Consider the following 15,102-nt stretch of genomic DNA (forward strand, 5'->3'; position numbering starts at 1 on the left):
TTGCTTCTTCTCCCCTTGTGATCTCTGCTTTTGCATTGCTCCCTTATCCCTTTTCCTGACCTTTGCTGGCTGTGTCTGAGAGGTACTGAGAAGGGAAGGGGAAGGAGAGGGAAGAGGGGAAGCTGTGAGCAGCCAGAAGAGTCTCTGTGTTGTTTATAAATATATTTGTATACATATAGATTTTGTAAATATATGTGTATATATTGATTTTGTACATAGTTTTTGCATTCCATGTTTCTAGATGTTTGCTTGCAAATAGAGCTTCATCTGCTTCCAAAGCCTTCTGAGCTAGTCTGGTGATTTATGTTGGAGATAATTCTGCAAATGCATGTTGGGGGAGGGTGGAAGGGGGGGCAATTCCTAAACCCACCACACTTGTGTGGAGACCATAGACCAGAAAATGAACCTCACGTACGGATTCATACCATTGAACACAAAAGATAACATCGACTGTCAGACCAGCAAAGGACAGACATGCTTGTCTTCTGCTGCATAAACCTTGAACATACTTCTGAACACTGATTTTGAGTTGTTGGGAACACAAGATTCAAGATTGAAAGACACCATTTTAGCACTTAATTAATTAAAGCTTACACTCGGTGTCAGGAAGGAAGGGACAGGCTCTGCTCACTTGCACCCTGGGATAGAACAAGGGGCAATGGATGGAAACTCCGGTACAGGAGGTTCCACCTCAACATGAGGAGGAACTTCTTCACTGGGAGGGTCACAGAGCACTGGAACAGGCTGCCCAGAGAGGTTGTGGAGTCTCCTGCTCTGGAGACTTTCAAGGTCCATCTGGATGCATTCCTGTGTGACCTGTTCTGGATTCTGTGGTCCTGCTCTGGCAGGGGACTTGGACTTGATGATCTCCAGAGGTCCCTTCCGATCGCTAACATCCTGTGACCTGTGATGTCCACACATCCTCTTAATCATTCATTTCCAGACAACAGAACAAGGTCAAAATAAGTAACAGGGTTGGGCTGTTTTTATGTTTTCTGTTTTTTTTTTTTTTTTTACTTAAGGATACTCAATTAGATTTTATAGGGTCTTGATATTTTGCAAAGATGTCACAGCAGGGATAAATTGAGTCTTGTTGTCAGGTAGTATAGGACTGGGGGGAATGGAGCAAAACTAGAAATGGGTAGTTTCAGATTGGATGTTAGGAAGAAGTTCTTCAGCATGAGGGTGGTGAGACACTGGAACAGCTTGCCCAGGAAGGTAGTGGAAGCCCCAGGGTGAAAGGCCAGGCTGGATGGGGCTCTAAGCAGCCTGATCCAGTGTGAGGTGTGTTTGCCTATGGCAGAAGGGTTGGAACTAGATGACCCTTGAGGTCCCTTCCAACCCTGACAATTCTGTAAGTGCCAAGACACAGACTGTCCTTCCTCACCCTTCCACCTTCAGGAAAAGGCACACTGGTGCCTGAAATAACGATGTGTTGTTCAATTCTAAACACCTCAGTATGCAAAGCCATGCATACTTCAGGAGATTTTTCAACCAGCACTGGTTTCTCTTGTTCAGCATGCTCTGCTTGCAATGCCCTAGAAATAATGCTGCTTCCACACGTCCTTCAGAACTTGTATGAGCACTCAGAACCAAAAGTCACTCCTGCAGTCAGCCAACTGACCCTTGTTATTGACTCAAAAGCTTGCCAAAGTTCCACAGTGGCTGGTTTCTAAATTCACAGAAGCAAGTGGATTAGCACATCAGAGACTCTTCAAAAAAGAGCTAAGCAATAACTCAAACAAATGGCTGAGTTCTATTGCCATAGTTGCACTGCAGATATTCTTTGCATCATGTACATCAATAATGCATTTACTGCAAACTTCCATGCTGAGCACTCAAAGCAAGCAAGCCAGTAAACTAGACAGAAGGTACACTGAGATTCACAGTAACAATAACTACTTGTTTCATATTCTTCCTACTACTTGTACTGGAATAAAATAAACCCAGTGTCACTTGAAATAATAACAGAAAATATGAATGCAAGCACATATGGTGTCACAGACTTTTGTGTACATAGCAGCAGAGAGGTGAATTAGAGAAAATTAGTAGAGCAAACCATTTAATGCCAATGCTCTTTACCTTTCCCACTAGATGTTATTTGAGCTTCATTTTAGACTAAGTCTTGTTCACTAGAACAAAAACAGAGCTTGATGTTTTCTCGCAGAAAGCTGCCCTACAGATCTTCGTTCCCTTGACTGAAGAGACTTCTCTTCTAGGAAGTGTCATGCTGGCTCTTTCACCTATTTCACAGATGATGGTAGAACATCACCTCCCACACTGCCAGTAGGCTCCACCATAAGGTTTCTATATCCTCTATAGTCCCCAGCTCGGGTCACTGAATCAAAACATATGCCAGTACCTTCTTGCCAAGAAGGGACAGGATCATTCAATACAGGAAGGACATGGACCTGATGGAGAGAGGCCAGAAGAGGGACATAAAAATGATCAGGGGGTTGGAGCAGCTCTGAGGACAGGCTGAGGGAGCTGGGGGTGTTCAGCCTGGAGAAGAGAAGGCTCCAGGCAGACCTAAGAGCAGCCTGCCAGGACCTGAAGGGGGCTACAGGAAGGCTGCAGAGAGACTGTTTGCAAAGGCCTGCAGGGACAAGACGAGGGACAATGGCTTCAAACTAGAGCAGAGCAGATTGAGATTGGATGTGAGGAACAAGTTCTTCACTATGAGGGTGGTGGAACATTGGAACAGATTGCCCAGGGAGGTGGCTGGGGCCCATTCCCTGGAGATATTGAAGGTGAGGCTGGAGGAGGCCCTGGGCAGCCTGATCTAGTTGGGGATGTCCCTGGTGAGTGCAGGGAGGTCAGACTGGATGAGCTCAGGAGGTCCCTTCCAACCTGGACCATTCTATGACTCTACAGATGGTGCTTTAACAATTACTGTATTCACAGTGTCATCAAAGCTTGTTCCATGTACTTTCCCATGTCCTCAGTATGTAGCACATGCATTAGACTTCTGCAGTTCCTGTATGCTCTGAGTTGCCATCAGATTTCCCTCACGTTTTTAATTACCACTACAAATCAACAGAGGTGATTAGCATGCCATGATGGAACAGCTAAAACAACTTCTGCCTCTGGGTTTGTTGGAAAAGCACAATTACTAGGCAGGCATCATGCTGTGTTGGAGAAGTTGGCATATACCCAGAGTTCCCAGTGCCAGGTGAATGCAGACAACCAAGTCTCAGTATACTTAAGAGCAAGCAGTGCTGACACGTTTACACAAAATATCTATCACTGTGACTGAGGGACACTGGAATTCCCTGAGGAATAAAGATGATTCAAGCAACACTGTATCTTCTTGCCTGGTGATTAGAGAATCAACAATCAATTCCAAAAAAACAGCAATGTAAGGCAGCAAGACTGCTTTGCTGAGTAGCAAAGTTAGGATGCTGCAGGCCACTGTAATTGGACTGGTGTCTTCTCCAACCCACTGAGTTTCATCCCCCAAGGAGAAGGACTAAGCCCTGAATGTCATTTGAGTTTGGGCTTCAGGTGCCTTGAGTGGTAGAGGGAGGAGAGAAGAGACAACTCTCCTTAAAACTTCTGGCTCCACCCACAGAGCTCCCAATTGTCTCCAATTTAGATCCAGTAAGAATCTGTCATCTCCAGACAAACAAAACACAACCTGCTCTCCTAGTTCCATAATAAAGGTAGTCTAATGGCCTGTGGCTGAAGCCTGAGCAACAGAGGTACACTCCACCATCTGCCACTTCTAGGTCTGTTCTGGAGTTCCATGCCCCACTGACCATCACCAGCCACACAGGTGAAGCAGAACATTCAAAGGAGAGAGAAGCAAATTCTGCTTAAGAATTACTGAAATAGATGAGAGAGGACAAACACTGAAGACAGGCACACAATTTACACCTAGGCAGCACGAAGAGCAGACAGGCATAAACATCAGGATCATCAGCTGGGGGACATGCTGCCTTTCCCAAGGCTTTTTAGAATGGTTACCATACCTCATACAAAACTGTTGTGTTCCCATGAAGCAGAGGTCCATAGCAAATATAGGAATGACCAACAACCCAGCCTAGATCAGAAGCTGCCCACCACACCTGAAATGAAATAAAAACATTACAACAGTGAGGAGCTTTCAAGAGGAGTTCAAAAAACATTCACATGACTCAAACAGAATTACCTCCCCAGGGCTGAGTCCATATACAGCTGACATGGTCCAGTTCAGCATTACTGCATAGCCACCTGTTGGTCTGACAACACCCTGAAGGAGAAAATGTTAATATTTAGGATCATTTAAAGGATGCAGTGACATTCCAGTGAAATTTGAGGGATTTAGCAGCAAGAGATTTAAAATTGTCCAATTCCAATATTTCTTACTTCAGAAAAAAGATCCATTCCAGCAACTAAATGCTACCATTCCCAGGGAAGAAGCAATGTTGGAATAGAAACAAATAAATAAACATACAATATAACAAACATAAAAACCCAACGCAAGGACTAGATGGCAACAATTTTTCAGAAGATAAGTAACAAAACTAGAATTCTGTCACTAAAAACAGATATGTAAATGTTTAGTCAATATATGATGGAAAAAAAGAAAGAAGAGATTGAAATTATTACTGAAAATTGTGAATGATAAAAATTATAATTACTGAAAATTACATTAATTACTGAAATTATGGCCATCTAAATGCTAGGCATGTGGTACTGTTTGAAGGGGGCATGTTAGCCTAGATCCTGACTGCACCTCTGCTATGAGGACAGGCTGAGGGAGCTGGGGGTGTTCAGCCTGCAGAAGAGCAGGCTCCAGGCAGACCTAAGAGCAGCCTGCCAGGACCTGAAGGGGCTACAGGAAGGCTGCAGAGAGACTGTTTGCAAAGGCCTGCAGGGACAGGACAAGAGGCAATGGCTTCAAACTAGAGCAGAGCAGATTGAGATTGGATGTGAGGAACAAGTTCTTTCCTATGAGGGTGGTGGAACACTGGAACAGGTTTCCTAGGGAGATGGTTGAGGCTCCTTCACTGGAGATATTGAAGGTGAGGCCGGAGGAGGCCCTGGGCAGCCTGATCTAGTTGGGGATGTCCCTGCTGAGTGCAGGGAGGTTGGACTAGATGAGCTCTGGAGGTCCCTTCTGGCCTGGACCATTCTATGATTCTGTGAAAGACTGAAAGTAAAATAAATTGCCATTGGACGTAAAAGAAAAAAATAATGCAATAATCCTAAGGTGTATATAATTCACTGGATTGCTAATGGGGATTTAGAGAAACAGTTCTTGTTCTTTTTTCATCTTCTGTCACTTCTGTTCCCAACTTCTTTCTTTCTCTCCCATGGCCTTGCCAGGGGATCTCTGTTTTGACTCCTGTGTGAGGTAACAGGAAGGAGGGAGGGAATGGGCGAGGAGGTGAACGGTCCCCTGGACCTGTCCAGGGGTTTCTGAAGAGTTTCTGTGTTGCTTATAAATTGTAAATATCTCTACGTGGTAGATCTATTGTATATCTGGTATATAGTCATCGCATATCATATTGCTGGATTGTAGCACGCTTGTAAATAGAGCTTCATTTGCTTCCAAAACCTTCTGAGCTAGTCTGGCAATCTTGTTTTAGGGGGAATTTTCTCCAAATCAGTTGGGGGGAGGTAATTTTAACCCACCACAGCACGTTTTAAAGTCATTGCCTTCGTCACTGGAAAAGAGGAGCACAAGCAGAGTGGCAAATTGCTAAAACAACTGGGATGAATTACTCCCTGAAATGTGTCCCTCTTCCTGCACTGTAAAGATGTCATAAATTTTCTGGTTCTGTTTATTTTTGAAAGGTTTCATACCTAGCCTAAAGTCTATGTCCAAATGCAAAATTTTGGCTGAAAGAGGGATTTAAAAAACAATGGGAGAGCATCAGTAGCATCATGCACCTTGGTAAGCCAAAAGCTTCCTCTACAACACCATTTGTAGAAAAAAAAATACATTTTTTCTTACCATCACCTTTTAGCACACTGTTTCTAGAGCAAAGAATTCAGTAAACTATGTCCTGATGTCCTGAACTAAAATTCAGACAAGCACCAGCCTCACATAGGTTTAGCCCCTGCTGCCTTGGTCCCCAACCCCCACATCATCGGTGCTGCTCTGCTGGGAGCAGGTCCGTATGTGGCCAGACTCACAGCAGCTGCCACATTAGGGGAGATACTTGAGTTGTCTGTGTGTTCCTCTCCAGTTTCTGTCCCAAAACTGCTGTTGAGTGATGTGATTGTGGAAACTCAATGTTTGTGCATTGCAGTTCCTGTGGGGAGGTGATGGTGCAGTGATGAGTTGAAGCACTTGGAACCCCTGCTCTCTGCAGCTGACATGTGCTGCATCTCCTCTCAGAGTGCTGTGAGCCAGCTCTCTGTTGAGAGCTCTGCTGTGTTGAGCACCTCTGCTATGAGGACAGGGTGAAGGAGCTGGGGGTGTTCAGCCTGGACAAGAAAAGACTCTGGGGGGTACCTCAGAGCTGCCTTCCAATACCTGAAGGGATCCTCCAGGAAGGCTGCAGAAGGACTTCTCCTGAGGATGTCTAGAGGCAGGACAAAGGGGAATGGTTTGAAGATGAGGGAGAGCAGGTTTAAACTGGATCTTAGGAAGAAGCTGTTCAGTACAAGGGTGGTGAGACTAAGGAATAGATTGCCCAGAGAGCTTGTGGATGCCTCCTCCCTGGGAGTGTTGAAGGCCAGGCTGGAGGAGGCCTTGAGCAGCCAAGCCTAGTTGAGAGGTGTCCCTGCCCATGGCAATGGAGTTGGAGTAGATGATCTCTGTGGCCCCTTCCAACCTAGTCCATTGTAGGTATGATTCACTGGACCAAACAAAGGTCTGCAGTGCAGACATCACAATGCAGCCATCTGTCTGTGCTAGGCACAGTACATCCTACTTATGTAGTTAATAAAAAAGAAATAGCCATTTTCAGGCCTTGCCCAGGAAAGAAGAGACTGTGGAGACATAGCAGCTCATCAAAATGGAAACTGGGCCAGCAGAGAACGGTTAACTAACACTTCATGAATTGCAGAAAGCACATTGCCTTTGTCAGTCTCTGCTTCTAACTCAGTACCCCTGTTTTGAGGTTAATGAAAAAAGTTTTGTTATGAAGGTCATAACTAAGGAATTTTAGTTGCAGGGTCACTTAAAAGCAAATTCTTTAAATGAATTAAAAAAGTATTCTACTCATTAAGTTAATCATTGTAGCTCAGTGCTAATTGACAATCTCCCTCTTGTAAGGGTGAATCATTCAAGGTGTCTACATTTTTCTCTCGAGAGCCAACACACTGAAGTCTTATTAAAACTTTTATCTCTGACACAGTGGATTTTGAAACTAAGAGTCAAAGAAAGTATCTCTTGTAGCAAAGGATTTTATCTGGAACCTTCTGACAATATAATTAAATTATTCAAGATACATATGGTGCTTCAAACTACCCACATTCAATGCAAAAGCAGAAAGGCTTTTTCTCAGCAAAATTAATGTTTGTTTTCCCTTATTTCCCCATAGATGAAAGGCCACAAAATCATATCATTTTCTGGTAGTAATCAAAGCATTGCCACATCCAAGGATGTGTGACACTGTGTCTACAGTTTAAGGAGTGAGACAGAGCTCTTTAACCCTTCTCAAGGGACGCAGTCTCAAGCTGTGCCAGGGGAGGTCTAGGCTGGATGTTAGGAGGAAGTTCTTCACAGAGTGAGAGATTTGCCATTGGGATGTGCTGCCCAGGGAGGTGGTGGAGTCACCATCCCTGGAGATGTTCAAGAGAAGCCTGGATGAGGCACTTAGTGCCATGGTCTGGTTGATTGGATAGGGCTGGGTGATAGGTTGGACCGGAGGATCTTGGAGGTCTCTGCCAACCTGGTTGAATCTGTGATTCTCCAAGGAGTTAAAGAAAACACTCCACACAGGACTGGATAGAATGGGAAGATTAAATGGAAATGCTATTCATAACTACATACTACAGTGCAAAGCACATAAAATCCACAGTCTACCTTGGCCACAGTTCTGAAAAAAACCCTGCTCAGGCCAAAGCTTCCCACCACCCTCCTGCAAACCAGGCCAAAACCCCAGACCTCAAATGCCCCTCTCAGGCCTCTGTGCCACACCCCTTAACAAACCCCAGTGACACAGCTTAAAAGGTAGCTTGCCAGCTCCTGGCCCCAGCCAGGCTGCTCCAGGCCCTGCTCCCACGCAGAGCAAAGGTAAGGTAGCCCACCGGGAAGGGAGAGAGTGAGAGAGAAGAAGGGGAAGGGACATCTTGTGCTGTTCTTTTATAAATGGGAGCTGCAGGCATTCTGGGAATGAAGTAACAAAAGATTACACTTTCCTGTCCACCCCTGCACCCCCGTGGTCCTCCTGCAAGACTTCTCTATGGTTCTTAAAGGCATCCAGCCTCCAACCATAATATGCTGACTCTAAATTTATGGTTATAAGACCACCACCCGAAAACTATATTCAGCTGAAATTCTCTTTCAAAGTGTAGAAGACAAGTACCAAACGAACACTTGTAACATAATATCTTCCAAGCCTTCAGAACATGCTTAATTCCATTTAATCTGCAATGCCACTCACTGTATCTTATCAATGGGAAGATTATCTAATCTGTAAAGAACTGATAAGCAAAGATTGTTCAGCACTTTATCCTATCATAGGAGGGATACATTGACTGACCCTGCCATTAAGTGACTGTGCTACACTTACGTGGAACAGTTCACCCACAGAAGATAGCAGAGCATAAAAGACACACTCTGCTTGGAAGTTTATACTGCACAAAAACTTTGAAGTAAATGAAGTTTATGTTTATATTACTACTATATAAATAATTTAATGTGATTTATTCCTTGATACTGACTTTAGAGTAGTCAAATGTGAAGGAGAGACTGAGAGCCCTGGGGCTGTTTAGTCTGGAGAAGAGAAGGCTGAGAGGGATCTGATCAATGTCTCTCAAGAGCTGAGGGGTGGGGCTCAAGTGGAGGGGGCCAGGCTCTTTTGGGTGGTGCACAGGAATAAGCCAAGGAACAATGGGTTCAAACTAGAACATAGATTTCACCTCAAGATGAGGAGAAACTTCTTTAGAGTGAGGGTGACAGAGCCCTGGAGCAGGCTGCCCAGAGAGGTTGTGGAGTCTCCTGCTCTGGAGACTTTCCAAACCCACCTGGATGCATTCCTGTGCAGAGTACCCTAAGTGATGTTGTTCTGGCAGGGGGATTGGACCTGATGATCTCTTGAGGTCCCTTCCAACCTCTGATATACTGTGAGACTGTGAAACTGTGAAATGAGATTAAACTTTTTCTAGCAGTGCTTATCATTCAGAACACTGAGCTCTGGCAAACATTTTCAACCTTTTTAATTAAGTATTTTCTCAAGTGGAGCTGCAAATAAGTTGGTCACAGACACTTAGACTGTAGATAGTCCTTTACCTTGGGCAAGCCTGTCGTTCCAGATGTATACAGAATATAAAGTGGATGGTCTGAGGGAACTGAGACACATTGAGAACACTGTGCTTTTGCAAGCTCTTCTTCCCAGTCAAGGTCACGGCCTGGGACAAAAGGAACATGGCCCTGCCCATTGGAAAAAAGACAGAAAATCATAAGGAAGGAATGGAATCAGGTCCTGCAAAATCTATTATTCAAATTTTTGGTATTCAGTTTTCTGTAGAGTACTTTCAGTGCTGCATTAATGCTGTTTACTATTGAAATGCTAGGAATGCAAAGTTCTGCCATACAATCCAAACCCAAACTGCAAGAGATAAAATATTTTACTTCAAAAGGAGAAAAGGCACACACCTAAAAGTTAATGTAAAGGCACAACAACTGCACACCTACCAAATCAGGTCGCTTGTAAATGAGAACTTTAGCAGGTTTGTTCTGTACTCTTGCCAGTGCTCCTTCTAGAAGGGATATGTATTCCACTTTCCTTTTTGGTTCTACTCCAAAACTTGCTGTTACTACAAGTTTAGGCTGAAATAAAGAATTTAGATTGTTAGAACATACATTTGCAATATATTCTATCAATGAAAGCTAATAATCAACCTTCAGATGGGTTAGAAACAGGGGGTAGGTAAGGCAACCAAAGGTTGTGTGACCTTGCTGTCCAGGCATGTGTTTTGGGCAGGAGCACAATAATAACTTCTAACACTCTTCAGCATTTTCAACCAAATTTGACTAAGAAATCAACATTTTTGCAAGGTGCCCAAAAATTAATGGAGAGAAAAATCCATCTCCATCTTAACCCCTCCCTGAAGGAAAAGTGGCACAGTGAAGTCAACAATCACCTGTGCTGTTTAGCCTGCTTTCTAATTATCTCCCAGCACTCAATGGCATATTTCAAAACCAGCTGTAGCATTTGGCTGGCTCTTATCCAGCCTGTAATTAAATGGTACAGGAGGGAAAATAGGAGAAAGGGGAAAAAGAAGGCAAGCAAGAGATGCTTAGGGGACTTGAGCACCTCCCTTATGAAGAGACTGAGAGCCCTGGGGCTGTTTAGTCTGGAGAAGAGAAGGCTGAGAGGGGATCTGATCAATGTCTCTCAAGAGCTGAGGGCTGGGTGTCAAGGGGAGGGGGCCAGGCTCTTTTGGGTGGTGCACAGGAATAAGCCAAGGAACAATGGAGACAAACTTGAACAGAGAAGGTTTCAGCTCAACATGAGGAGAAACTTCTTCACAGTGAGGGTGACAGAGCCCTGGAGCAGGCTGCCCAGAGGGGTTGTGGACTCTCCTTCTCAGGACACATTCCAAACTCAGCTGGATGCATTCCTGTGCAGACTCCCCTGGGTGATCCTGCTCTGGCAGGGGGCTGGACCTGATGATCTCTGGAAGTCCCTTCCAACCTCTAATGTTCTGTGACACTGTGATAGGACATTAGAAATACAGGGATACAATAAGCTGAAGTCAAATGAGGGAAGTAAAGCTAAAGTCTTTGAAGTGATGGTTGCAGGACTCAGGATGCGAGACTAGTAAAATCAGATTTCCATACTTCTTGGGGGTTTTGAAAATAATTTCTATTTCCAAATGTGGACTTAGCATCTTTGTCATAGAACTAATCACAGGTTTATGCATCATTTCCTAAGTCAAGATGTTTGCATACCAAGTCTTTGTAAATTAGGTCCCCAGGATCAGCATTTTTTATTTCTTGTATTTCAGGACATGAAAGGTATCAACAAAGAAACTATGAGTTACACTTTAAGTGAGCCTTCAATCTCCTTGCTTTAGGAGCTCTGGAAGTGTATTTATCTCACGTCCTTCAGTTTGATCAAGCTAGCTTCCTAATTGCATGCATTAGCATAAATCTCATTAAGGAGGCACAAACCACAATGCCACAGTTAAGACTGCATTAAACTCAGCACAGAAAACACAGATTAAATTGTTTCCTTCTGCAATAATAAAATGTTTCCTGTCCAAATCTGTCACTCAAGGAAGCTTGCCAATTAGTGTGTATTCAAAATAAAGATTTCAGATGGGCTTTAAAATTTCAGTGTTTGTCCTCTTCCTTTCTTTCTTTGGAGGCACTGATTTTAACAAAAGATGATACAATACAAAGCAGTCAAACTGGAAGTTCATCAGAAGGCTACCCTGACATAGACTGTAATTAATGTAGGATATTAACACAGTTCTATGGAAGTGTTAAGATGAAAGGCTGTTGTCAACACCAGGTTTACAATCATCCCTAAATGGTGCCACCTCTGCTCATCAACTGCTTTGTATGCAGTGGGGAAATCTAAAAATAACCAATACTCAACTGGCCAAGGTGATGCATTTCCCAAGTGAGGGTTGCTACTTGGAAGCATCATGGATCACTCCCTGCAAATCAAAGGTCCATTACTGGCTCAAACTGCTGTTTTCTAGTGTTTGACCTTTTTGCCTACTGACTTTACTTCCCCCTGCATCTCTGCTCCCATATTGCTTCTATACATCCATTGCTCACCTCTTCTGTGGCTGTTCAGTGAGACTTGGACAGACTGAGGGCTGGGCAGAGAGGAACCTAATGAGGGTCAACAAGGATGAGTGCAGAGTCCTGCACCTGGGCAGGAAGAATAAACTGCAGCGGGACAGGTTGGGAGGGGATCTGCTGGAGAGCAGCCCCAAAGAGAAGGACCTGGGAGTGCTGGTGGGCAACAAGTTCTGCATGGGACAGCAATGTACCCTGGGGGCCAAGAAGGCCAGTGGGGTCCTGGGGGGCATTAAGAGTGTGTCCAGCAGATCCAGGGAGGTTCTTCTCCCTCTCTACTCTGCCCTGCTGAGACCTCACCTGGAATATTGCATCCAGTTCTGGGCTCTCCAGTTCAGGAGGGACAGGGATTTGCTGGAGAGAGTTCAAGGGAGGATGTTGAAGGGTCTGGAGCACTGCCCTCTGAGGAGAGGCTGAGAGCCCTGGGGCTGTTTAGTCTGGAGAAGAGAGGACTGAGAGGGGATTTAATAAATATTTATCAATATCTGAGGGCTGGGGGTCAAGAGGGAGGGGACAGGCTCTGCTCACTTGCACCCTGGGATAGGCCAAGGGGCAAAGGATAGAAACTCCAGCACAGGAGGTTCCACCTCAACATGAGGAGGAACTTCTTCACTGTGAGGGTGACAGAGCCCTGGAGCAGGCTGCCCAGAGAGGTTGTGGAGTCTTCTTCTCTGGAGACGTTCCACACCCATCTGGATGTGTTCCTGTGTGACCTGTGCTGGATTCTCTGGTCCTGCCATGGCACGGGGGTTGGACTTGATGATGTCTGGAGGTCCCTTCCAACTCCTAACATCCTGTGAGCCTATGTGACTATGCTAAACATGCTGCTGAAAAAAGGGCATTGATTATATTCCTTAGTAAGTGTCCTTTCATTTTCATACCTCATAGAGAAAGCAAATTCAGTCTTACCACATTATCCTCATTTCTGTAACAGGAAGTTCTACTATTCTGGTGTGTTGTAGAATGCAATTATGAATAAGAAATAAAGAGCAACATTCAGGAAAATTGATCAACTGCTCCTGCCTTTATTAAATGAAAGGCCTAGCACATACTTTATATAGATATACATTAATAGATACACAAAGATATAGATGTATTGATATAGTTCTGGGCCCCTCAGTTCAAAAGGGACAGGGAGCTACTAGAGACCCATCACAGAGCCTTAAAAATGATTCAGGGAGTGGAACATCTTCCTTATGAGGAGAGGCTGAGGAAGCTGAGGGCTCTGTAGCTTGGAGAGGAGAAGCCTAAGAGGTGACCTCATTGCTGGTGCTAAAGATGTGCAGGGGGAGTGCCCAGAGGCTGGAGCCAGGCTCTGCTGGGTGATGCCCAATGCCAGCACAAGGGGCACTGGTGGAAGTTGAGGCATAGGAAGTTCCATGGAAACAGGAGGAAGAATTTTTTCCCTCTGAGGGTGACAGAAGACTGGAACAGACTGCCCAGGGGAGTTGTGGAGTCTCCCTCTCTGGACATATTCAAAGCCTAGATGTGTTCCTGTGTGATCTGCTCTAGGTGATCCTGCTCTGGCAGGGGGCTTGGACTGGATGAGCTTTTGAGGTCCCTTCCAGCCCCTAACGTTCTGTGATCCTGTGGTGTAGAGTATGAAAAGCTCATTTGGTCTGTAGTACTTTGTTCATGCTGCATTGTTAGGTATAAACAAATTGAGACTGCACACCACCCAGAGAACTGTGGCTACCCTCTTTGGAAAAAAAGAAAAGAAAAGAAACCCAAGAGAAAAGAGCAGGGTTTTGACACTGGCTTAGCTGAGTAGCTCAAGGTTGCTGTTGGAAGCAGACCTTACCTTTGCATGCTCGATGCGAACAGCGAGCTCTCTAGATGCAAACCCACCGAAGATCAGGCTATGGATGGCTCCAACTCTGGCACAAGCCAGCATGCAGAACACTGTCTGTGGAATCATGGGCATGTAGATGACCACACGATCTCCTTGCCTCACACCATGTCTGACCATCACATCAGCTAACTTGGAGACCTGTGCTGACAAAACATTCATAGCACGTTAGGAGTTGCTGCAGACGCACTGCAGTCCCAGCAGGAACAACTTCCCACAACCATCAGATGCAGGACAACAAGGGACGACCCATGGGTGTGAGCTATCAGGATTTCTGCAAGGCCTTTGACAAGGAACCCCACAACACCCTGCTGGACAAGCTGGTGAGATACAGATTTGCTGGGTGGACAGTTCAGTGGATGAGGAATGGGCTGGATGGCCACATCCAGAGGATGGTCCTCAACAGCCTGAAGTCCAGAGAGAGAGCAGTGACAGTGGTGTCCCTCAGGGGTCTGTACTGGGACCTGTGCTGTTTAATTTATCAGTGACACAGTGAGACTGAGGCACCAGCAGCAGTGTGCAGATGGCACCAAGCTGAGTGGGGTGTCAATACACCAGAGGGACAGGATGGCATCCAGAGGGACCTGGACAAGTGCAGAGGTGGTGCCCAGGTGAACTTCATGAGGCTCAACAGGAGCAAGTGCAGGGTTCTGCACCTGGGCTGAACAATCCTCACTATCAGTAGAGACCTGGGGAGGAGGGGATAGAAAGCAGCCCTGAAGAAAAGGACTTGGGGGTGCTGATGGATGAGAAGCTGGACAGGAGCAGGCAGGGTGAGCTTGCAGCACAGAAGCCTGGGCTGCATCCAAAGCAGCATTGCCAGCAGAGCCAGAGAGGTGATTCTGCCACTTTGCTCTGCTCTGCTGAGACCTCACCTGGAGGACTGTATGCAGCTCTGAGGCCTCAACACAGGAAGGACATGGATGTGATGGAGAGAGTCCAGAGGAGGGACATGAAAATGCTCAGGGGGTTGGAGGAGCTCTGCTATGAGGACAGGCTGAGGGAGCTGAGGGTGTTCAGCCTGGAGAAGAGGAGGCTCCAGCCTGCCAGGACCTGAAGGGGGCTACAGGAAGGCTGCAGAGAGACTGTTTGCAAAGGGCTGCAGGGACAGGACGAGGGACAATGGCTTCAAACTAGAGCAGAGCAGATTGAGATTGGATGTGAGGAGCAAGTTCTTTCCTATGAGGGTGGTGGAACACTGGAACAGGTTGCCCAGGGAAGTGGTTGAGGCTCCTTCCCTGGAAATATTGAAGGTGAGGCTGGAGGAGGCCCTGGGCAGCCTGATCTAGTTGGGGATGTCCCTGCTGAGTGCAGGGAGGTTGGAGTGGATGAGCTT

General features: G+C 45.6%; 1 protein-coding gene across 1 annotated transcript in view; it reads right to left on the reverse strand.

Annotated features, from left to right (window-relative positions):
• ACSS3 (acyl-CoA synthetase short chain family member 3) overlaps positions 1 to 15,102 on the reverse strand; it is an 87,806-nt gene that overhangs the window by 57,232 nt on the left and 15,472 nt on the right. Inside the window, exons 3-7 of the mRNA XM_054399711.1 lie at positions 13,719 to 13,907; positions 9,797 to 9,931; positions 9,392 to 9,532; positions 4,151 to 4,231; positions 3,972 to 4,067 (exon numbers count right to left, since the gene is read on the reverse strand). Of these exons, the coding sequence (XP_054255686.1) occupies positions 3,972 to 4,067; positions 4,151 to 4,231; positions 9,392 to 9,532; positions 9,797 to 9,931; positions 13,719 to 13,907 (642 nt within the window). The remainder of the gene's footprint in view (positions 1 to 3,971; positions 4,068 to 4,150; positions 4,232 to 9,391; positions 9,533 to 9,796; positions 9,932 to 13,718; positions 13,908 to 15,102) is intronic.

This window comes from Indicator indicator, chromosome 3, assembly GCF_027791375.1.
Source record: "Indicator indicator isolate 239-I01 chromosome 3, UM_Iind_1.1, whole genome shotgun sequence".
Lineage (NCBI taxonomy): Eukaryota > Metazoa > Chordata > Aves > Piciformes > Indicatoridae > Indicator > Indicator indicator.